The sequence below is a fragment of the Festucalex cinctus genome, chromosome 4, assembly GCF_051991245.1.
Source record: "Festucalex cinctus isolate MCC-2025b chromosome 4, RoL_Fcin_1.0, whole genome shotgun sequence".
Lineage (NCBI taxonomy): Eukaryota > Metazoa > Chordata > Actinopteri > Syngnathiformes > Syngnathidae > Festucalex > Festucalex cinctus.
Window position 1 is genome coordinate 23288457 of NC_135414.1, and position 24218 is coordinate 23312674.

At 40.8% G+C, this 24218-nt stretch overlaps 1 protein-coding gene across 5 annotated transcripts in view; it reads left to right on the forward strand.

Moving 5' to 3' along the window:
• Window positions 1-24218, forward strand: part of shf (Src homology 2 domain containing F) — an 83212-nt gene that overhangs the window by 19534 nt on the left and 39460 nt on the right. For all 5 annotated transcript variants that reach the window (XM_077519774.1, XM_077519772.1, XM_077519771.1 and 2 more), the window contains exon 2: window positions 4683-4815. In XM_077519774.1, the coding sequence (XP_077375900.1) occupies window positions 4683-4815 (133 nt within the window). The remainder of the gene's footprint in view (window positions 1-4682; window positions 4816-24218) is intronic.

A 24218-nucleotide genomic window follows, 5' to 3' on the forward strand; every position in this document is an offset into this window, starting at 1 on the left:
TGGGAGTTAAATGGTCATTTGTCTATATGTGTCCTGAGATTGACTGGTGACCAGTTCAGGATAAACCCTGCCGCTAGCGTTTTTCAACATGCATCAGCCTTCACATTTGTTTCTGGACCAGTCAGGCTGACACCCACGGTTAAATGAAATGCATTTGAAACTGAAATTGAATCAAATTGCTTCCGACCATTCAAATTAGTGGCTCAGCTGCTGCAAAAGCCTGTTTTTTTTTTTTTTTATTTATTTTATTTTTGCCTTCTCAATATCAGCAGCTGTATTAGACAGTGTCAATCTGAAAACCCATTTTGATTACTCGGGAAGGCAAAGCACTTTTTTTTTTTTTTTTCCCTTTCGAATATTGCAGCTCTTGGAGATTTTATAGCTAAACTCGCCGCTCAGGCACCGTTTGAAGGCTGCTGGCAAGGTTTTCATCGCTCACTCGTCCTTCGTTTGTCCAACGCTAAGTCAACAGGAAAGGCAAAGATGATGTCATGCTTTTGGAGCAGCTCCGCCCGTAACTCAATCAATGATGCTGTTGTTTCCTGAAGCATGCTCAAACATCCTGCGGCTCAGGAGGATCCATAACAAGGCAGTAGAAAGTGTTTAAAGACCTTGAGTATAAAAACATATCTTTGATTTGCAGTTAGAGTGGAACCTCTCGTCAAACACAATCTGTTACATTTTTTTTTGTTTCTAAACAATTTTCTTACTGAAAATAGTTACATTTATCCATTGATGTGTAAAAATGTACCTGTATTGACAATGATATAACATTTTATCATTGTAATTGTTGTACAAGTGTACAACCAAAAGTTAAAAACCATAAATTCTTTGTAGTCACCATTTAAAAACATGCAGAGAGAGATCACTGCTTGTCCTTGGAAGGTAAGTCTTTTCATACAAGTAATATTCACATCCTATTTTGCTATGTTCATTTTGTTCATATTGTTAACTTATTTTGACGACCAATCGGGAGACACATGTCTACTGTAGCATTGAACTTTGAAAAGTTGAGATTTGGGATTTGCACGTCTAGTGGGATGTAATGTACGCCGGTTGTTTTGTACGATTTTTGCTGCACATTTTTTTCACGAATATTTGGCCGAACTACCAGGTGTCAAAGATTTACAGTTCAACTAACTCTCAAGGGTTTTCCTGAGGTCTCATGAGATTTGCATATATCTTGGATTATGGTTGTTTGAACAAATTTACAGAAAAAGGTCTTGAATAGTAGTGCTGCCAGGGCGCGCCAACTCTTACAAGTTCCGCCATGCCCAGTGAAAACCTTTACAAAGATTTAAATCCACCAGCACATAAGTCCAAGTAATGTTATGCCAACAGGGAGACAAATTACATCACTTAGGGTGTTTTTGTGGGCCATGGCCTCCGACCTCGAACCACTCCATTGAAGTACCACAGTCGGATGGGAATTGATGTGATTCATTATGTTTTCATAGTGAGGGTTACTTATTCTTGGGTCTGGGCTGTGTAAGAGCTTGGTTTGGCACACAAGTTGCCATTACTGTTGCTTGAGCTTTCATGCTAACTTGTGACAAGGCGGTAATCAAATTACGATCATGATTGATATTTATTTTGCTAAGAGATTTGCGGTCGTTTGGGCTCTGAGATTGTTGCTTGTTTGTGTTGCAGATTTTTTTTTGTTACCTCTATTTGCGAGAGAAACATATGTATTTTATTTTGTGGCACAAAAACAAACCAGGTCCGTGTTTGTGCTGGACTTGAAACTCACAGAAGCATAACATTTGAGGAACCCATAATTATGTTGCGGCAGAACAAGGCCTACTTATTTTCCCCAAAACAGATGGAAAAGGGCAGCATTGGAAGATAGGGGATTTAGCACACAGTAGCTGCGAAGAAATTCACCCATTGTCCTTCAGTTACTATTCACGCTTTGAGCGTGTATGCTAAAGATATCAGTTTACACAATATTCCAAGAGAGTGAAACACTAAAGCCAGGTTTCTACCAAGCAGTACAATGCAGTTCAGTTTGGTGGGCAATTCCGGTCCTCGAGGACTGGAGTTCTGCATGTTTTAGAGGTTTAGCTTCTCCAACACACCTGATTCCAATGAACAGGATCATTATCAGGCTTATGCAGAGCTTGCTGATGAGCTGATCATATGAATCAGGTGTGTTGAAGAAGGGAAAACATACAAAACCTGCAGGACCCCAGTCCCCGAGGACCGGATTTGCCCACCCCTGGTGTAAATCTTTTATAGTTAGGCACAGCTCCCCCTAGCAGCTCAGTATGGTACTGACATGTAAACTGGAGTTTACAATATTTTGCTTTTTCCAATTGTCCATAAGTGTAATTGTGAGCATGAATTGTTGTTTGTCTACACTGTACGTGTACTATGAATGACTTGCAACCAATCCAGATAGGTTGAAGCTGGACCACAAGGATAAGCGCTAAAGAAAACAGATTGATGTTATTATTTTTTTCAGAGGATTATGAATGTAGTCACATAAATTGATTATTATACTCATCCCTAATATTTATCTTTTTTTACTCCCGTATATATTTCACAATCGCTGTATTGTGTTCCTGTAGTCGTTGGCAAAACATTGTGCTTAATATTGTACAGTGACTTAATCTGTGATTGGTGGATACGAGGCTAAACTGTGACTCAGTCAACCTCCAAATTGTTGGTGCTTTCCCATCTTAAGTGAAATTACAGTTAGTTATATTATGCATGATTACTTAAGACATGATAGGGTCTGTGCGTGCGTGTGTGCTCGCGTCTATCTATCCCTGATTGTTGTCTCAGCTTAGCTCCGATGAGTGATATGCTTGTTTATATTTAGTCTAAATTATTTCCCGGTGCCCATGACTCATAGGGTGTTGTGCCCGTCGTGCACACTCAGGTCGATGCATAAGCATTTGGCTGATTGGACCGATACATCAGTGTGTTTTACTAGCGCCGACATGATTTGAAATTGTTAAGTGCCTTGTTCGAGGACAGTGAAGGTAACTAGAAGCCACGTCCTGAGTGGTGATGTCATAACATAGTCAATGAATGTTATAAAGAGGCTGATTTTCAAATGCTCGATTCTATTGATTTGGTGCCATGAATAGTGCGAGACAGCTGTTTAGCCTGGAGCTTTCCTGTCGCATCTAGTTTTCTTACTAAAATAATCCCAAATATTGACACATTGTGGAATTGTGGCATGCAGCATTGACTCATGAGGGCTGCTGTCACTCCCCATGTTTCTCAGAAAAATACCGGGAGGAAGTACAGCATGTAATAGAAAGTGAACACACCCCTGTTCAAATTGCAGGTTTGTCAAAAAATGGAACCACAATAAATCATTTCAAAACTTAAAGTGATCTGGAACCATCCATTTTCTATAGCACTTGTCCTAGGATGTACAATTCAGAGTCTTCAATGAAACTAACATTTTATATTCTTGGGTATAAGGCAGGAAGCCTAAAGTCAAGAACCCTGAACCCTGGGCAGAATTGCAAACTACTAAACCATCTGCCAGTGACCTATGACTGTCTGTCAATTTCTTCCATGCATTTTCTATTGCGTGTGACACTTGTTCTCATTAGGGTCGGTGGGGAGCTGGAGCCTATTCAAGCTGAATTTGGGAGAGATGAGAGAGCACCCAGCCTAGACTGATCCCTTGTCATATGAATTAATGAAATAGTGGATAGCACAACGTCCTCATGGTCAACAAATCCAAGTTCAAATCTCTTTTGGAACATCTCAGTATGGCACCACTTGGGTATCACACATCCCCAAACCATGTACTATACTTGTCTTTAAATTGTCCATACATGTGAAGTGTGAACGGTTGTTTGTTTGTATGTGTCCTCCAATTCAGGGGTGACTAGTTCAGGATGTACCCCGGCTCTTACCCAAAGTCATCTTAAATTGACACCCTAATGAGGACAAGAAGTACAGAGACAATAGGTGTTTCATTCCAAGTAAATGGATACACAATTGGCTTGTCGAACTGTCTGTATGAGAAGTGAATGTCCAGATGAAATAATATGGAGTCTCAACAGAAAGCATTTCTTAATAGCAAGCACAAACTCCTCCACTCACACCTCACTATTAGCACCATTGTCCAAGAGGACAGATGGCTCCCCAAAGGCCTTGAATTCCTTTCAAAGGACAAGTGTTTACTTTTTAAAAATCTGTATCTTGGTGAATAAAGATATTTCACAGATGCAAATACACCTCCCGGAGGCAATATAGATGTACACTGTGTTCTTTCCAGTTTTTGGCCATGTTCCTTGGGTCTCAGGACGTCCGCCTAATTGCCATCTACTGCACAAGACTGCAATTAGCTCAGGCTCGCTGGCCGGCTGGTCGGGTATAAATCTGCCAAATTGCTTGTCCTAAGAAAGTCCAGCAGGCCTGCTTGAAGCCTCTACTTTTTTGAAAAGTGGGCTTGTCACTGTCGTATAATTAGGCCGAGTAGCATTTGCAGAGAGAGAGCGTGCTGGAAGCCCCAAGCTGGGACAATGCGGTCTGCTAGCAAGAGCATACCGCCATATGTATTACTTCATCTCATGGCCCGACTCCGCAGATGTCCAATGCACATGCCGCCTTATCTGTCATGGCAACCCTCCTGACACCGCATCGTGTTTAACAGAGCAGAAAAATAAATCTCGGCGCAATTTCACCTTTCCCCTTGTCGTATCCCCTCGCAGCTCATTATCATGGAGGACTACGCCGACCCTTTTGACGCCGAGCAGGCCGGCGGCACGCAGACCAGCACGGAGAAAGTGACCACAGAGAACGACGGATACATGGAGCCGTACGAGGCCCAGAAGATGATGGCAGGTAAGAGTGATGACGTCTTGTCCAATTTTTCATGCCCTGTCACATTGCATTCACAGTTTAGTCACTGGAGGTAAGATGAAAGGTGATGTTTATGTTTACATTATTCAAAGTTAATGCTTTGATTTCATAATTAGCTCTGTGGAAAGTGGGTATTTAAAAGCCATAAGAAATTCAGTATTATGCACACATATAATACTGCACTGTTTTGTAATCTTATCAGTGTATATTCTTAAGTTTTTGCTTAAACATTTTATCGTAAGTGATGAGTAAAAATATACATTACATCCATCCATCCATTATCTGAACCTCGTCCTCACGAGGGTCGCGGGCGTGCTGGAGCCTATCCCCACTTCTTCGGGCAGTCGGCGGGGTACACCCTGAACTTGTTGCCAGCCAATCACAGGGCACACAAACAGACGAACAACCAATCACACTCACAATCAGAACTAGGGACAATTTTTAGCGTTCAATTAACCTACCAATTCTGGTAAAACATCTTCCTAATTGATTGTTTCAACATTTAAAGTAAAATGAATTATTATTTTTTTTTGTATTCAGTTATTTTATTTATTTTTTTCACTCTGTTTGCCATATTTTTTTTTTGTCAATTGCCACAATTACTTGTATCGTAGTCCTGTGCTGTGACGTGAACATTTGTGCAGTTCTTGTTGCAATGTAATTTTGCCACACTGGGAATCACAAAAGCGCCTCCGATGGCCCAGTGCTGCTTTACCATGACAGGTGCAGTAGAGCGGAAAGCAAATGTGTGTCATTGAGGATTTGGAAACATTTCAAAAGCGGCGACTTGCCAAGAATGATATGATATCCGCTTCTAAGCGATTTACAGCAAAAAAACAGAAGAATAAGGTCGACAGTGGTTCTGAAAAAGGGTTATTTTCTGAAGTAGTACATACAAGTGGCTGCATGCTGGGATTTTCTTGGAAGACATTTTCTTTTCCTTCTCCTGAGACCACAAAAGTTGTGAATTCAGCTGCACCACATTCTCCACACTGCTTTGTCACACTGCACATTCATGCTGTGGCTGAGTAAGCAATGACAAAGAACATCAAATATGCAAACATAATCGCAATTTTTATTTTTATTTTTATTTTTTAGAACATCAAACATGGCTGCTGTTTTCCTGTCAAAATACCTGTATGCGCAACACCCAGTGTATGTTGAAATCTATTCTGAAACATCCTCTTTCAATGAGTCCTAATCTCAGCCCAATTGTACATCTTTGGAAGGAGTTGAAACATGCAGGTGGAGTGGCCACAATACCTCGGTTGACACCTTTTCAACTTCTGACACAGTCCCATCACAGATCTGCGGCTCGACAAAAGCGTGTCTCTGTGTCTCCTCAGCAATTTTCCTCTCGTGGCCTCCAGACAATCTCTTGTTTTCATCTGTCTTACTAGTTTGACCCTGGCCCAGCCGTTCCCTCAGCCGAGTAAGGAGAAGAAGAAAAGAAAAAAAAACAACACAAAGATTTATCGCCTTCTCTGAGCTGCTGGTGGCTGTAAAGAAGAAAAATCAGAGCAACTTTTTTTTTTCTTGTGGCAGCACTCGAATTAGTTTTAAATTGAGCTAGATTTGCTTTTATATTTTCTTGTCTGAGACACTAAACTAGGATGGCAGCAGTTGTCGATGTGATAAAACCAGTTTTGTAGTTTCCTTCAACAACAGACGATGTTTTTGTAGTCATCCTATTAGATATCCTTCTTCCAGTTTTGACAGAAACTTCTTGTTTTATGTGTTCAGATTTTTAAATCATGAAGCAGTTCATGAAAATGTAAACTATTAATAATATCATTAAAACATTTTTTTTTAGATGGCATATATTACTTGCAAATGTCATTTATTTAAATTTTCACTGTACACCAATCTGCAGTGTGTGAACATGGATTGCTTTAGCTCTAACACGTCTATCATTTTTCATAGAAGGTTCAGACAACCAGCCAAAGATGAACATTTCAACACCCACTTCCCGATTCACACCTCATGTCCAGGCTAGTTTTTGATTTAGCACCATAGCTATGTCATCCATAAACTCTTTCATAAAGTGGACTCAACCTGTAAAATTCAGTGGTGTATAAAAAGATAGACAGTTGTAAAATATTTTTTCCAATTAATTCAGGAGTGAAGAAGTGGGAGTAAATCGGCTTTTAATTGCCCTGTCAAAAAATAAGCGTAAAATGGAAAGGGAGTGGAAAGCAGATTTGCTTTAAAACGCAATGATGATTTCTTCATTACACAACGCGCACGCCTTAAGTACACAAAGACTGCTGTCGTGCTGGCTTGATTTACGGACGCGTTGGAGGGGCATGTCATGACTTCCTTAACCCGAAAAGGCAGCCTGGCCTCCCTGTGCAAGCGAGCTGCAGGTCCACCTGCAGTCATGCCAAGACATACACACCCTCCACCCTGTCTGTACATTTCCTGCATGTGTACAGATATACTGTACATGTTCCCAGCATGCCTGGCGTGTTTATCGTGTCTATACGCGTCAGCCATTACAATGTCAACTTTGAATGTGTGTGAGTCCCTTTTTTTTTGTGCTACCATACCAACTGTTGGCATGTTTGCATTTAATGAATTGTCATTTGAAATAGTACGTAACTCCGGAGCAAGATGTAATATCTTGAATCGACTGGCCTAACAGTTTTTGCACTCATGTTACTATCATGCTTTGTTATTTGGTGTTAGCATGTTAAGCATTTAATTAGTTTGCATTTGAAACCCAAGCTCACCATAGGGAATGACAAAATCTCAATCAGTCTGCTGTAGCACTTTTTCATCCGTATTGCCATCTTGCTATATGTCAACATACCCAGTGTTAGCATCTTAGCATTTTATAAATTATCATTTTAAATCCAACCTGGCTACAGGCTATGATATAAATCCTTATTAATCTGCTGTAGTATTTTTTTCACTCATATTAATTCATCTTGCGTCATGTTGCCATACCAAGTGTTAGCATGTTAGAAATTAATACATTTTCATTCAAAACTCACCCTGAAGTAGCAGTCCAGCAAGTGTTAGCAGGTCAGAATTGGATCAATTCTAAATTGAAATACTTTCTATACTCAGGTTTCTATTTAGCTATTTGTGAACGTCCACTGTTATATATTTGGCCGATTTGATTTATTTGACCAAATCTTACGGAACCTGGACAACTTCTATGCCACATATGAATGCTTAATGTCACAAGATATTGTAAAATGCGCTTAGGGTTGTATTCTATGTGTATATATATATATAAACTTAAAATTGTGCCTATAGGTAAATTCCTCCCTACCCCTTGTATCATTTTTCAGCATGCAAAAGGCACGCGAACACACACTCACAAATAAACACAGAGTTGTATTCACTTGTGACACACATATCCACCTTCAGCTGTCAATGTGGTCATTCCTGGAATACCACAGCAGCTAACTAATCACAGGTGGAGATGCCGGAAGAGACGCCACTTTTGGTTTGTTATTACCTTCACCTGGGAGGTAGGGTTTCATCACCATTTGTTTATGATGTATGGTTGCGCAACACAATTTTCAGGATTCTGGAAAAAAAAAAAGTGGTAGAGTATATGTTAGCATACTAGCTGTTAGCATTTTATCCAGTCACATTAGTTTTTTCAATCCTTAACAATATGTCTGAATGATTTCTTTTCTAGCTATATGGATACATTTTAGCATACCAACTGTTAACACATTACTCTGCCATCAGACTTTTGGAGCAACAGCCACTGTACATGCTTAATGTTATCCAAGCTCATTCGCTTTTGGACATAGTAACCTAACCGACTACAAGGTATGATGTAAAATATCCATTGATCTCTGAAGTGCGTTGTGTTAAATAGTTGCTATCTTGAAATTTTTGCATACAGACCTTGGTCAATCGGTCTTATCACTTTTTGTATGCAGGTTGCTATCTTGCTATGTGTTAGTGTACCAACTGTTGCCATTCCCTCTATCTCCCTGGCTTTAGCTCCTATCCACTGAGTCGTGAGATGAGTCCAAATTAACATCATAAATTGAAAGATTGTAAGCATGTTAATTTAGCATTGTTAAAGTTTCCTATTTCACTACGACCAAATAGTTAAGTTCAAATAGTTGTACATGGCAAATCGTTTGGGTTACAGGTTAGCAACAGGTAGCAGGCCCATTTAAAGTTTGTAGGTTGTTTCACCCTGGTGGAGGTATGCGATTCATTCTGCTTACATGTGCTCCGATCACACTGACATTGTTGAAGCTGTCGAGACTTGTTATGCTGACAAGCACAAGGGGCAGCGCTAGTACTGCTGGGCGAGCTTTGCGTCAAGCCATTTCTCAATGAACACACAAAAACACGCCCTTCATACTCACTCACTCAATCAGTCAGGCACAGCCAAAAATATGTGTGAGTTTTCTCACTGCAGCACAGTCCTGTTTTGCAAACAGCTCACGTGAATTAGCTCTGCGGTCCGGTCTCTCAGATTCTCTTTGCCAGCACTGAAAGTGTCTGAATATGTCTGTGGTTCAGCGGTAGGAAGTAATAAAGCACTTTCTTTCTGTATTTAAATGGAGATATCTGTCATTTGTTTTTCTGACGGCCAAGTTGCAACAGATATCTGTACTTTCCACTTTATACTTTGTCAAATAGTGTTGGTACTTTTTTTTTCAGCCTCCGTGAATAGCGACATGATGAAAAGAAAGACACAAACAAATAGAAATATATATTCTGTATTTCTGCTTGAGTACAAAGTGTGAGTACTCATTAATGTGTCCAATGCAAGTAACACTAGCGATGTGAAATATTTTAGCCATTCTCACTGTGTCAATATTGGTTTGTCCTCATGCTGCAGGTTATCGTCTAAGGGAGAGGGGAAAAACTTCATGTTTTCCACAATGGTTGACTCATGTTAGTATGTAAGATGCTTGGAAATGTCTACAGGAACACTCCCGGCGAAGCAGTGCATCCAGTGCCAAGAGTCCGAGTCATTGTTAGCCATGGAGTTAGCTGTTTCCGTTAGTCATGAGGATGTTGTAACCAAGCCTCCTGTATGCCCGGAATACTATCAGCTCAGCTCACTGACTTGACAGCTCAAGTAGTTCACGGCATTCTGCCTCTGTTGCTTCAAGATGTGATTTATCGACAATCCATTCCAGGGTTTTTCCTGGCTCAACATGTGTTTGATCACTCACATGCGCTTGTATGCCGCATCCTCTCCACTGCATCAGACAATTTTTCTTTGAACTTTGTACACTTATTTTATTGTTCTTTAAAGTTTTCTTCCATCTATTTCTTTTCTATATCGCTTATCTAGTGATGTGTGGTGAGGTTCATGACTGGTGGGAACCTGACTCCCCTGGAGTGGTAGTAGCTTAGGAACAAAACACTTCCTCTCAAGAAACATATTAAAATGATAAAACATGCATTATAGTATTGACCATGTGACAGTTTGGACTGCTTCAACCTGCCTCGTCATTTTGTCTGCTCTGGCACATTTGCGAGAAACAATCTGCCCGCTCGTGTCACATCTACATAATGTTATCAGCCAATGACTGACAGTTATTATACAATGATCTGACAGAGTGGTCCTGGATATGTAACATCAGTGTGCCATTGTGCCAGAGCAGGTGTCCGGCGCTCACTACTCTTTGTACGCCATCATGCTGTTATGTCTTTGACAATGACAGGTGGAAAAGTGAGCATTGAGAATTTATTAATCTTAAAACATGGTGAAAGTATTTGTGTTTTGTGATGTCTCCATGTGCCACATTCATACAGTAAAGTGTAAGAATTGCTGCCTTTATGAGAAAAAACATTTTCTTTTATTGTCTTTACTTTTCTTCCTACTCTGGGCTCTGCTTTCACAAGTTTAGGCCAGTCAAGTCACAACGCTGAAGCTCTTCTCCTGGTTATCATGATAATCAAAGCTATGGTCGCTATTGCCTGTCGTGACAACGGAAGCTAGAGTCGCTATGGCCAGGCAGTATATGGGGCACGGTTTACAGTAGCTCACTTTCATGAGTTAGAGCAGGCCCCTAAAAAATAGGCTAATTTTAGTGAAAGACATTCTTGAGAGATTCTTGATCCTTGGGGTCACTGACATGTTATTCAGACACTCGTTGACTGTTTTAAAAGGGGGGCGGGAGGAAATTTCTCTTTTCACTGCTGTGAGATCTTCATCCAATCTCGCTGTCATCAGGCTTTCTTTGGTTACATTACTTCACACCACAGCAACGCTCAGAAGCTGCACAGCACACTTCCCACGCATTTCACTAAAAACCCAAACACAGGTATCACAGGCTTCTTCTCTAGTGTTTGGCTGAGAGTTATTTTTTGAGACATAAAAAACACACTCCCTGAATATATTTCTCTCTAATATTTTGTTTGTTTGCTGCCATCACTTGTTAAGTATCAAGGTGGTGGATTAATGATTCAAGCGCAGTGGCTTCCAGACGAGATTCTAGATTCAATTATGTTCCTGACAAATACTGTGCAGTTGCTTAAGACTATCCTCTCTGACAGCTGAGGTGAAGAAGAACAAAATGTCACACCAAATTCTAATCTTTCTGTTTATTTATTCATTCATGCCTACAACCTTATTTATATGTAAGAACAACATACAGTATTCGGACATTTATGGTTGAGTGGCACTAGAATCTGACTGAAAGTTATTTAAAATAAACACCAATCTGACTGTGATCCAGTGGCATAGTGTGTACGTATAGCCGCATGTTATAATGTTCATAAGCACTACGGTGGCAAAAGTGACTGATTATGTGGTTTCTGGACTGACATGCACTTTCTTCTGTGAACTTGTAGTATTCACTAAAAGGAATATTATTTCCTTTTGATTCACTTTATTTTGCAGTTAACGCACCCGAGGTAACAAGTCATTGTATAGCCATCTATGAAAAATATGCATTGGGGTGTTAAAATGTCAGTTATGACAACTTGTTACTTATATTTTCGTGTTTACCCAAAGGAAAAACATTTTATGTTCATTTAGTTCCCTCAGCATACCAAATGTAAACATCACTTTAAAACCAAGGTACATACCAAGCCAAGATTTTGTGGCGTTCCGTTACACCCCCACTTGTGAGTTTCCATCTGTTGCTGTCGTGTACCTCAACAGCTGTAGCATGTAAGCCGTACACTTGCACACCCTCACTCCGAAAGAGAACTTTGTCTTACCCCGCTGTCAACAGGCCCAATGTCCTCGCTTAACTTTTAGCACAGACTCAAACACACACACTCGAGATGCTATTCGTGCCAGCCATCTGCTTCTCTGCTGATAATTCATTCTCAACAATCAACCTCAAGTCAAGTAGTAGCCTGCGACGGCAAGACACAAGCTCCGACTTGCGGGCACTTGAGGGCGAATGGATACTTGACATATCCGATGACCCGCAGGAATGCACGTATGTGTGAGCCCGGCAGCTGTGTAAACCTCTATCTTGCGTAGCGTATCAGTGCGTGCTACATCCCATGCAAAACCGCTGCATCCCCAGACGGGGTATAATGGTGTTATTAATCTTTCCTTTTAAAATGAATGACTCCAGCCCACCATGACCCGTGCCAAAGTGGCTGCCCACTCTCCCCCGCATCGCTTCCTCCTTCTCAGCCACCCAGCTGTAAGGCACAGACCTCAGCCATTCCATCCATCCATCCTTGGCTTGGCACTGCCAAGCACAGTAGGATATTGGAGGCCAGCAGGAATGTGCTGGCTAGGATGCAAGCTTCTTCTCTGTCTTGCTGCTAGAGTGCTTCTTTGTTTATATTGTGTTGCAGGTTATATGATATTTGACAGCTAAATGATGAAGCGATTCATGGTCAGCGGCTCTGTCCATACAGCTGCTAAGATGTTGACAATTACATGATAGATTATTTGGAAGCATGCCTCTCACCTGTCAAAGAAACGATGTTCATTAAAGCTGAGCAGGGTTTATCGGGTCTGTGTGTTAGTTTTTTTCAGACTGAATGCTTAGATGGCAAAGGCAAAAAGCTTCAAGATTTAGCATCGCCCAACCATCTGCTTTTGATTGGCGTTTATTTGGTAGAATTCCCATGTCAGAGTTGGAGTAATTTACTCACCTGACGTTGGTACAGAGTCTGTTTGATTCCCATTCAATGATGGTGTGAATGGTTGTCTGCCTCTGTATCTGGCCTGTGATTCATTGGGGACCAATCCTAGGTGTAATCTCTTTCGCTCAAAGTCAACAGGGAAAGTATCAAAACGACTGCTACCTAACACCCCCTTTTTCATTCACCATTACACTTTTGACGCCAAAAATTAGATGGCGTGGGCAATAAAGATTTTTAATGTAGTATTTTCCATCTATATAGGATACATGCTTCTGATCACCCAAAATGGCAACTTCAAACCAAATTGGTCGACTTCCTTTTTATTTTCATTCATGGGTTCTCGACAGTTGATAGTTGACACTTTTTCGTACGTTGATAGAATGCACATGATTACCAATTCCGTCCCAATCGGTGAAACTGGTGCCACGAGGCATCTAAATATCTGACTGCAGGATTCTGTGTTACTTTCCAAAAGTGCAAAAAACTCATTTATAGTCTTTATGCAAAATGAAAATTCTATTCTCTGTGTGAAAGAGCTCTGCGTTGTCCATCTCAACAGCCGCCTGTTGACATTTTTTCCACTTGATTTTGTTTTCACTGAATCCTCACCAGCCATTTTTCTTTTGCCTCCCTGCCTCATTTCTAAGATTGACTTCCTTTCTTTTCTACTGTGTGTGTACTGCATGTTTGCCTCAGTGCACACACGCTTTCCATCATTCTACCCCGGAGGCAGCCGCCTGGGAATCCTGCTTTCACTTCCATAGACTATGCACTAAGCTCCTTACAGGATGCTTTGTTGTCTTATAAAACAACCCCTCACTCTGTCCAGGAGCCAATTTATTTGTGACATTTATCCAAGGATGACCTTCACTTCTTTGGACACGTGCCGTAATCTGTCCTTTTAGGGCAATCCGGCCCTTATTATTACATCTTGAGTCCAACAGTTACCCTTTCCTCTTTATATTCAATGTATACACCCACTAATTGATTGTTGTATCAGCACCAATGTAAATTGGACTCTCACTTGGTTTTAAGGCAGCAAATTAATTAGGAGAGTAAACCGGCGGCAGATTACGACCTTATCAGAGCAAGTGGAGTGTGTCTTCCAAGTGTCAAGAAGCAATTACGCTGGAGGATGTCATTCATCGCGCATTAATCTGCCATACATACCCAGCGAAGCAATCGATCGTCAATAGAGTAAACAGTGGGGAAAGTGAATTCCCGTATGTTCCTACTATTTCGAGAAAAATCGAGGTGGGGGTGCGTTGTCGCACAATACTTTGGACCGTAGCGAAGATTGTCAGATGTCTGTTCAGCAAGCATCAAAGGGTTAACTCAACCTGGGTGTTTTTCTTTGGCTTTTTTGCAAAGCTTGTTGAGTTTGTGCTTGTTTCACTTATTCTTTTGCTTCTTGATGATGATGATGATGATGATGATGATGATGATGATGATGATGATTATTATTATTATTATTTTTAATTTGCTATTCTAAACTTTCGAGTTCTAACTGCTGTCACCACAGGATAAGCTCTGTGTCATTGTGTTGCTTTTGTTTGGTCTTTTGGGGACATTTATTTGCGCTGCTTACTCCAAACTTGATTTTAAACTCCCGGCACCAACTTTCAGGTTAATGCGGAAATTATTAACTTTACATCCTTGCATTTTGTTTTTCTTCGGCTTTTGGTCGCTTTTTCTTGTGCAGCATTTAGTCCAAACTTTGAAGTTCCGACCGCTTCAGATGTCAACGTACTTGGTAAGAATTAGAATGAGCACTAAAGGATTTGTGCTGTACGTTTGCCTCTTTCTTTTTTCTGAGACTATTTCAAAAACAATTCTAAAATTTTAAACACTTTTCACACAATCATTGAGTCTGATGTGATCGCTTCAATTATCTCTGTCTGCTGCTGACCTATTCATGCATATTTTTCTATTCCAAATATTTGGCAGCTTCATTGTCAACGAATATAAGACTCTTGACAGCAGCTCCATGTGACCTTTTCCCTTCATTACTTATTCCATCAAGAGGATAATTACTCTGCGGAAAGGCAAATCACGGGAAAAAGTATGGACTGCTTTTGTTTTGCTCTCATGGCTACCAGTCTCTCTCTCCACTTGCCTGTCTGTCTCTCTGCCTCCAGCTCCATCCTGTTTTTGCTTCAATCCCATTTTATCAATCATGGAATGGGCTTGCTGGTGCGGTGAGCTGAGGCGCTGGTTCTACTCGGGGGCTGGCTGCTGGGGGTTTCGGGGGGTTGTAATAGGATGGCGCGGCCTGTTAATTTGATATGGTGTGTGTGGCTGCGGCGCCTCATTAGGGCCGGTCGAGGTGCTCCATTATGAAAGGGAGGATCGCGCTGGCGGGAACAAAAAGGGATGGAAACAAGGTATGAGGGTATGATAGGTTCCTACTACTGTATCTGGTTTTTTTTTCCCCCTTTCTGCACATTTATGATAAACTTCCATCCATACCTTTTCAATATACATTTTACAAAAAAATCCTTTGCGGGGAATTTAAGAACTTTTAAGGAAATTTGAAGATCTCTTTAAATGTCCCGAGCTCCTGTTGTAATGACAGTTTTGTATTGAGCCGAATAACGCCTATCCAGAGTAGACTGAGCATGAATATAGACTTCCTGAGTCCCAACCTTACTTATGTGGACAGCAAAGTAGTTAACACTAAATCGACGTAGCTTCACGCTGATTAATCATTTCTTGAAGTAAAATGGAGGACACATTTTACTTAAAAAATGATTAATCAGCAATAATTCCAAACAATTGCCCAAACTCTTAACAGCCATCTTCCAATGACCCCATGTGTAGAGGGTGCAAGAGTGCATAAAACGTTCTAGTGCAGTGTTGTGTGCAGTAGAAAAGAAAAAAAAAAAGACTGTTTGCGATGGACTGTTTTTATTTTGCGCAGAGGAGATTGACAGCGTGCCAGGTAGTGAGATGGAAATGTTTGACGCTGGAACGCTATCGCCACTAAACCCGAGCCACTGAGAATTCATTTCCATTCCACTGTTGCATTTTCCCGACAGCTGTGTGTCGCAATGTGTGGCCTCTCTCCCCCTGTGGCCCATCGTATGACGAGATGCGGAAACGGACAGACTGAAATATTAATGTCAAAAACGAAATAAATAAATCTCCCTTTTCCAAATCCAATAAGAAACACATGATTTGGCTGTCAGAAAAATTGGCGGTCTGGCTAGGGAAACCTTGTGCATGTCGTAGCGCTGTGAATCCCACCCCACAACGTCCCTGTATAATTGACTTGTGCTCTGTATTGACTTTCTGGTGATTAAGGAAGCCTTAGCCAGACTGGAGCTCAAAGTCTGGCTCCTTGGAGGAGCTGAATGGACCTTGCAGGCAAGCCTATTTTAAGTGACCTTTGCCTCAGCACAGAAATGTTGGTTAACCTCCAGCTTGGTGTTCTGGAGTTACTAATCACTATTGATGAAACACGACAGTGGAACTTCAATTTTTCTTCTCTCAGCTCTTGAAATAGTACTTGACCATTTTTATGGAAAAGATGTCTTAAAGGGGACATATTAAAGAAAAAAAATGTCATGTAGTTGCTTGTATACAAATAGTTGGGTCACCGGAGTGTGTCACAATTCAACAATTTACATATGTATTTATGCTTGGCAAAGTGTCGGTGGCATGCAACCTGCACACAGACCCGCTAAAGTAAGTGTCAGAGGCAGCTTGGTGATGAAGTGCTGTCTCTGTGACTGAAAAAAAAATAAAATAAAAAAATCTGTCCATGCTAGAGTTGAGTGGAAAATTTCTACGTACAGTTTACAAGACAAGAAACCAAGGTTATGCCACAGAGTTTTTTTACAAATTAAAAGAATATATATTCACGCCTAGTCGGATATTGATACATAATTTCCCCCTTTTGATGTTGACACATACATTCATTCAAAAACAACAGAAAAAAATCACTTCTGCTGCCAGCGTCGCTAATTTGCGGTGTGTGTCTCCGTTAAACCGGCTCATCGTGTTCCTTTTAGTCTGAAGAAACATGACAGACTTGTTACTTTTTCACAACTACTGACTGAGCAAGCAGGTTTGCACGCACGCACGCACGCACGCACATACACACACACACATGCACGCACACACAAATTAATGTGCTTACACAAGCTTAAATCATTCATAACATTTCTTTTTTAATACTTGGCAACACTTGTCTTGGAATTGCTAACACTCATTCAGTCAGTGGCTGTGCTAAAAATACCTTGTGTTTATTCTACAAGGTGATGGGGAAGGTAAGCTCTTTGAGTTATTGAAATGAATGAATTGCTGTGCGAGTTCATTTAATGTTATGTTTCATTAGGCCCTTAGATGATCTATGGAGCACTGCAGTACTCATAGCAAAAACATACTGACATGGAGCTCTTCTGTAAGCTCTCATTAGGTTGTTTGTGCAGTGAATCTTTTCAGAAGCCCAAGTGCTTGGTGTTTCAGATATTTACATCCAAGTTTAGAGGCTCTAGTCTTGAGAATTCTAATGTATATAAATCCTCAGGTACCAATGAGACAACTTTGATGCTGAAGCCAAGCATGGAGTAATTGACTCCTGCAAGCAGAGTGTTTGCTGTTCCAGATCCAAAGACGAAGTTCCAGTTCTTTAAAGTCTTGGTTTTTTGTTCTTGCTTTATGTCTGTGAGACCTGGACAATAACCAATGGCCTTTGACTGGATTCCTTTGAGTCCCTGAGGAAAATGATTGTGTTTCGATGACGAGTCGACAAAACAAAACAAGAAATGTAATTCTTTAGGAGACTCAAATAGGCCTTGTATCAGTCATGTGAGATATTGTACATACATGTTTTTTTTTAAATTATGTATAGTGTATGTCCATCATGTTATAGCCTCACATCAGCCCTGCACTCTTCTATAACAACTACTGACAACAAATGAACGTCTGTTAGTGTTTTTATTTCTCCACTGATGGGAAGACCTCCAGTCGGTGCTATTTTCTGCAGGCCCTAATATCATTATCATGTCTCAGCTCTCATTTGAGCTAAGCACTTGTGGCAGAGACAGAGATGTGCTGCTCAAATCAGACAACAGGTGAATTACAGAGGCCACTGATTTGTGATAAACCGTAGACCCTTGAGTTTAAACAATTGCAAAGCACCTTCATTTTGAGCTCATCCATCCATCCACCTTTCTGTACGGCTTGTCTTTATCAGTGTTGTGGTTAATTGGAAGCCCTCCCAGCTGACTACAGTGGTCGCTAGTCAATTGCAGGTCATTTTGAGTTTGTGCTCACAATTACAACAGGGTAACATAACATGTAGTGAACTGTACCTTTCTTTCATTAACACCTTAGGTGATATGTCTCTTTTCATCATCATTACTGTTCTCTAGTGAATGCTGAGGACAATTTCATAGATTGTTTCGTACAATTTTTGGTTTCATTGTTGAGGACAATTACAATGTTTGTTTTGGATATTTCCAATGATTGCTTAAGACATTTCCAATGGCTGTTGAGGACAATTCCAGTAATTGATTCCTGAAGATTCCAATGATTTAGTGAAGGCTGATTCTGGAGATTGTTTAGGAGAATTCCACTGATTATCAATGGGAATTCCACAAAGCGCCTCCAGTCAAATATAGGATGTACATGGATAATGTTGAGAATCAACATTTCTCTAGAACCTCTGACTGTGACGCTTCTACCTCATTTGTGATCAGGCAGAGTGCATTCTTTCCCCGCAATGTCAAGATACTCTCACCACAGCCAATGTCAGAAAAATAGATAGCCAATGGCACAAGTGAATCATTAACAGACTCCACTCAATTACGCTATCATGTCCTTATCTTCCTGTCCGTTTGCACCTGCCTTAACTCTCAGCGGTGGAACCAAAACATCTTTTAACCAATAGAGTTTGCAGATGACTCGCCACATTGCTTCACCACACTTGTACCGGCTCCCCCGCCATGCGTCGTCAGCAAGTCCACATGTCACTGTCAGTTGGCAGGCTAGCGGGGCATGAAGGTGGGGGTTACCGAGCCCTTTAGAATCTCCACGGGTATGCCGAGGCCACCCACAGGCTTGTCATGCCAGGTCAGGCTGGTGGTGCAAGGTGTCCTGAAGAGAAAGACTGATCGTGTGAGAGTATGCTCTCTGTGGTATGCTAGTTACCTTTTGAATGGAATCTCTTGTAAGCCATCTACTCAGAAAGCACAGGAAGCTAAGAATGAGAACAGCTGGGCTATTCAGAGCACAGAGGATGCCCTTGGACACTTAATCACCACTGCTATTGTGTCTGCCGGCTACCCTTTTAGATTGGAATCGGTAAAATGGAATGGAAAATGCATAACAATATGAATTGCTCCTTGTGGTATTCAACATATTCACATGCTGTACTTTCTATTGTGTTTTACTGTTTTGGACAGTGTAACTGGATTTTGGGAATCGCAGCATGAGTGGATGAAGGATAAGAATTGTATGCTTTTATTCGCTTTGCTGTAATGTATAAGGGAATGTGAGGAGACAGTCGACAGCAATTCTGATGGAAAGCTGGGACATACTGCAGGTGTAAAGACACTTCTCTTTCCCTATTGAAAGCATTTGTTACTGTCACACTAGATTGTCAGTATTGCTGCAAACAGTTGCAGCAAATACCATTTTGCTTGATTCTATAAATGACGCAGACACGGAAGGGGGGGAGAAGTTGACCCGGCAATGTTCCATCTTTTGAGGTATTATAAGATCTGTAAACAAATAAAAATAAAAAAGCCACAGACCCTTTTCAACATTTTATCAGAGTTGTAGGATACTGTTTGTTTTGTTTGTTTGTTTGTTGTTTTGTAATCCAAAGCACAACCACTTGGATCACAATTATGCACCCCACAGTTTGGTTAAAGTTTCTACAACTATTCGTCAGATTGTTTGTATGTTCATATTTGCCGTTTTGCATTATATGTTCTTGTTTGGGTCCCAAGATTATAACCACAGCATATTCTGTCAGAGGCGGTCATCACCACAACAAAACACTCACACTCTACAGCTTCTATCTAACTTAGACGTGCACCCGGAGCATCATTTCCTAAAGAGAGCGAAGTGTTGGCACTCCTAGTCTTTCTGTCAGAACACAACAATTTCAACCTTAGAAAAAAATGATTCAACCTGCCAAAAGTTTGAAAAAGATGCTCTGGAGATGAAAGTTGAGCATTCCAAATATGGCTGTATCGACATGTGGCCTCTGGTTTGCGCCCGAGGGAAATTTGAATCACAAAGTGGTTCAAATGAGAATTGGTGTGTCCTTCCAGGCTCGGGCCAGGCATGTGATTCTGCCACAAAGTCTATTTTAGGTGGGAAGCAAGTCTGTGTTCCAAGTGAAGGAATTTTTCATGCTGCACAGTCAAATTTGTCAACATCAGTTACTCATCAGTGGTTTTGGGAGTGCGGTGTACATGCTCCTGTCACATTAAGCAGACATTGGTCACTCTTATATGCATGTGATGTTACGTATACAAAATAGAACTCTAAAGTATGATATGTTCAGAGAAAAAAATAATAAGTTAGCTGCTGTTAATAAGAATTATAAAGCATGCACTTACCCAGAAATTTGGTATCATGTAAATGATATGCACTGACGAGATTGCAGAGGGAAATTGCTGGATGTGCCTAGGAGGTGTCTTTCTTCACATAAAGACTAAACGTAGCATTCTTCTTGTCTTATTGCTTTTTAAGTTCTTGTCATTTTAGCAATTTTGTACTAAGTAACACAAGTGCCACGTCATCAGAAGTTTAATCTTTGCCATCACCAGCCTCTGAGAACACAAATGCTCAAATCAGAGTCAGAACAGAATCTCAGGTATTTTTCCATCTTTGCCTTTCTGCATAGAACCCGGTGAAATAGGATCATGCCGAAATTGTGTTCATGGTGTCACACAGTCGGTTAGATGCATTACTGATGTGACAAGAGGAACTCTACTACACCCACCAATTTCGTGTTGGGGCTGGCAAGGAAAAAAGGTGGATAAGGGCAGCTTGTATAGCAGGGTTCACCAATCCCAGTCCTCAAGGTCTGGAGTACTGCGGGTTGTAGATTTTTCCGCCTACCAACACACCTAATAATAAAGATCAGGATTGTTATCAGGCATGCTGATGAGCTGATTATATTAATTAGGTGTGCTAGTGGGCAGAAACATCTAAAACCTGCAGGACTTCGGACCTCGAGGACCGGAATTGGTGAACCCAAACAATTACCCACAACTAGTTTTATGTTCTGACGTAATTTTGCAAAAGTTTCCACTAAATACTTGCTGATCTTAGTTTTATGAGATATGCTAACATCTTGGGTTATGCATTTAGTATAATGCAGTTTATGACTTTTCAAGGCCATCGTACATACAAACGATGAAACGGGCGAAACATACCTCCTGACTTTGCCAGTGAACATCTCAGCATCCCCTAGGGGGGCACTGGAGTAAGATTTGCATTATGTTTGGAGGGTTAGACGGCTAAATCGATGCGCAAACAGATTTCAAAGTCTTTCTACTTTTATGCAAATAACTAGTACGCAATGTGCATCCCAAGGCTAAGCACGAGGTTCCGTCCTCATTACTTTAAGGATGTAATGCATTTTTACAGGTCCCTGTACCTCAAGGACCCACACGGATTCCTGGTAGTATTACATTGATGCATGCTGCTAGTGCTAATGTTGATTCCTGCAGGCACACAATACACGATACGGCATCTTATCCGTCGTAAAATGTTTACACCTCTTAAGGACTGACTACACATGCCATGATTTGATGTTTTATGACATCAGATGTAGCTTTTTCATGGATGATTCATGACGGGATTTACGCCAATAAATCCTTCTTGTCGCTTCCGAGCTGATATCCGATAACGCTGATCAGCATATAGCAGTCACAGGGGGCTGCAGCTTGAGTAATTGGACCCTTTGGGGCTTTATTGGAGCGCTTGGGTGCCGACTAGCATGACCTAGTATTTCCTGAATTCTGAGGATGCAGACAGAGAGGACTGGTGGGGGGTTTGGAGGGAGACGGGGTGGTCGGTAGGGGGATGGCGAATGCTGTGCTCGGATGGCGAATGCACAGCGAGTTTTTGGGAACCTTGTGGCATGTCCGTGTGATCCATTACTCATTTAAGCATCTCTGTTTTATCCACCCTGGGGTATTTTGTTATCATCCCTCAATTTATCAAAGTTTCCTTACACTTCTAGCTAGACCCCCACCATCACCACCACCACCCTTTTTTCTCATCTCCACCAACTTTACACCCCCTCGCTGTAGTAGATCTGCTGTAGACCTGATGAGATCTGTGATTAAAGGTGGCATGTCTGTTTCATGCTATTGTCGGATAGATGCATTTTAATTATACATTTTTGTAGTACAGTACGTTGTTCTCAGGGCTCGACTAGTGAATATTTTTCTATACAGACCATTTAATACAGGTTCGTGCACGGAACATATTAGGTGAGGCACAGAAAGTATGACTGCCTCACGCTCGAACAAGACGTATACTTTGTAAACGACTACAGAGCAGCTCAGCCTCTGGCATCATGGCTTACAGCATTCAAGAGGCAGTACAACAGGCTATTTAGTTTATTTGAAATGCCATTGAAGCCTCACCAGGGTTCTTCAATTGAAGTGAAAGATATAACAAATGTCCATGTTTTTGTACTGTATATAATTCTGACAGGCAAAACTGTTACATTCTTCTGCATCATTCTAATTGAAGCGAAAGATACAATAAAATTCCTAGTTTTTGTCTTGTTTATATTTCTGACAGGCAAAACTGTTGCATTCTTCTGAATCATTCATTTCCTTAAAAGAAAACAAACTAGCTATTTTTTGCATTCCTAAAAAAATAGTTTGTTAAATGTTAGTAAATGTTTTATTCAATACATTGTTGTGTTTATTGGAGAATTCACTTGTACCAGTTTGCGGGGGGTTTTTTTGTGTTCAGAATGTGTGTCAAATGTGTTTCTGTTTACACAAAACTGTAGATTAAGGCTTAAATAAAGTAAAACATGATACGGTCACCTAGTGGAGTTTTAATTCCGAATGGAATTATCTAATCAGTACGTTTCGTATAGTGCATTCGCAGTAAAAGGGTTCCATGCCATCCTTCTGTGGTAGGGGGCATCTCTGCAAATATCAAAACAAAACAAAAAACAAGCAAAACAAACGTGAAGTTGTGATCTGAATCTGAATTTTTATGGTTTGAAATTTTATGGCATATTTTAAGTAATTAGAATTTTTATTGCTTTTGATTATTATTTTTTTTTCCCCCCTTGTTGGCCATATAGCAATCAAATACTGTAATGATAATATGCACTGTTTTCAACCCCCCACCCCACCCCACCCACCCCATCCCCCTCACCCTTAATGTGTAGTACCATTAAAACCGCCAGTTTAGTTGCAGTCATTGTCCTACATGATACCTTACTTTTCTAAATGGTAGTCATTTGAGAAATAAATATTGAGTATCACTATAATGAACAGCGTGTAAGGCTTTCTCCGCTTCCATTTTTTTTAACATGACCTATTTCTTCCCCCGACTCCCCGTATAGACAGCATCCTCCTGGTATATTTCCATGCTTTTCATACAAAGGAAAGGAACGATAGTTTCACTTCCTACATCTGGTTCTGACTTTCTATTAAACTCCCTGGTTTGCCAGGAAGACATCCAGCTCTTATGCAACGCAGGCGCGGTTATCCTGACGAGCGGCAGGCACCGGCTTGACCCAGTGAGTCGCTTTCCTTTGTCAGGATGTGGAGCGGGAGTGCGGGCAGGAGGGAAGCAGGGTGCGCTTCCGTCGTCCATTCACACACTTAAACAGCTCTAGTGCAGCCACACGCCTTCATGCGTGTTTCCAGACAGTGGGTAAACATTCAGAGGAATTTTACACAACACAGTGATTAACTGAAAATATAATTTTTGGTATTATAGGTATAATATAAGTTTTTGGAATGTGAAAAGTAAAAATGCAAAGTTTTTAAAACACCCTGGCGTTTACAAAAGTCTGGCATATGAAAATATGAGGTCACACAAGAAGATGTATGTCTGTTACTACTGTATTTCGTGTTTTTCATTTGATTGTTTTATATTCATTGTTTTTCATCAGACTAAAATCCCTATTTTAGGAGCAAAACTTTAACACAAGGAACACCTGTAATTGTCCGTAACAAGAATATAAAACATGAATGAATGAGTATTACTGTTGTCTACTATTACGGCACTGAACCCCACAAAATGCCTCTATTCATAGTTTTAATACCCTAAATATACCCCAAGCATTTTCATAATTATCTCAAACTCATACCCTCAAACTCGGC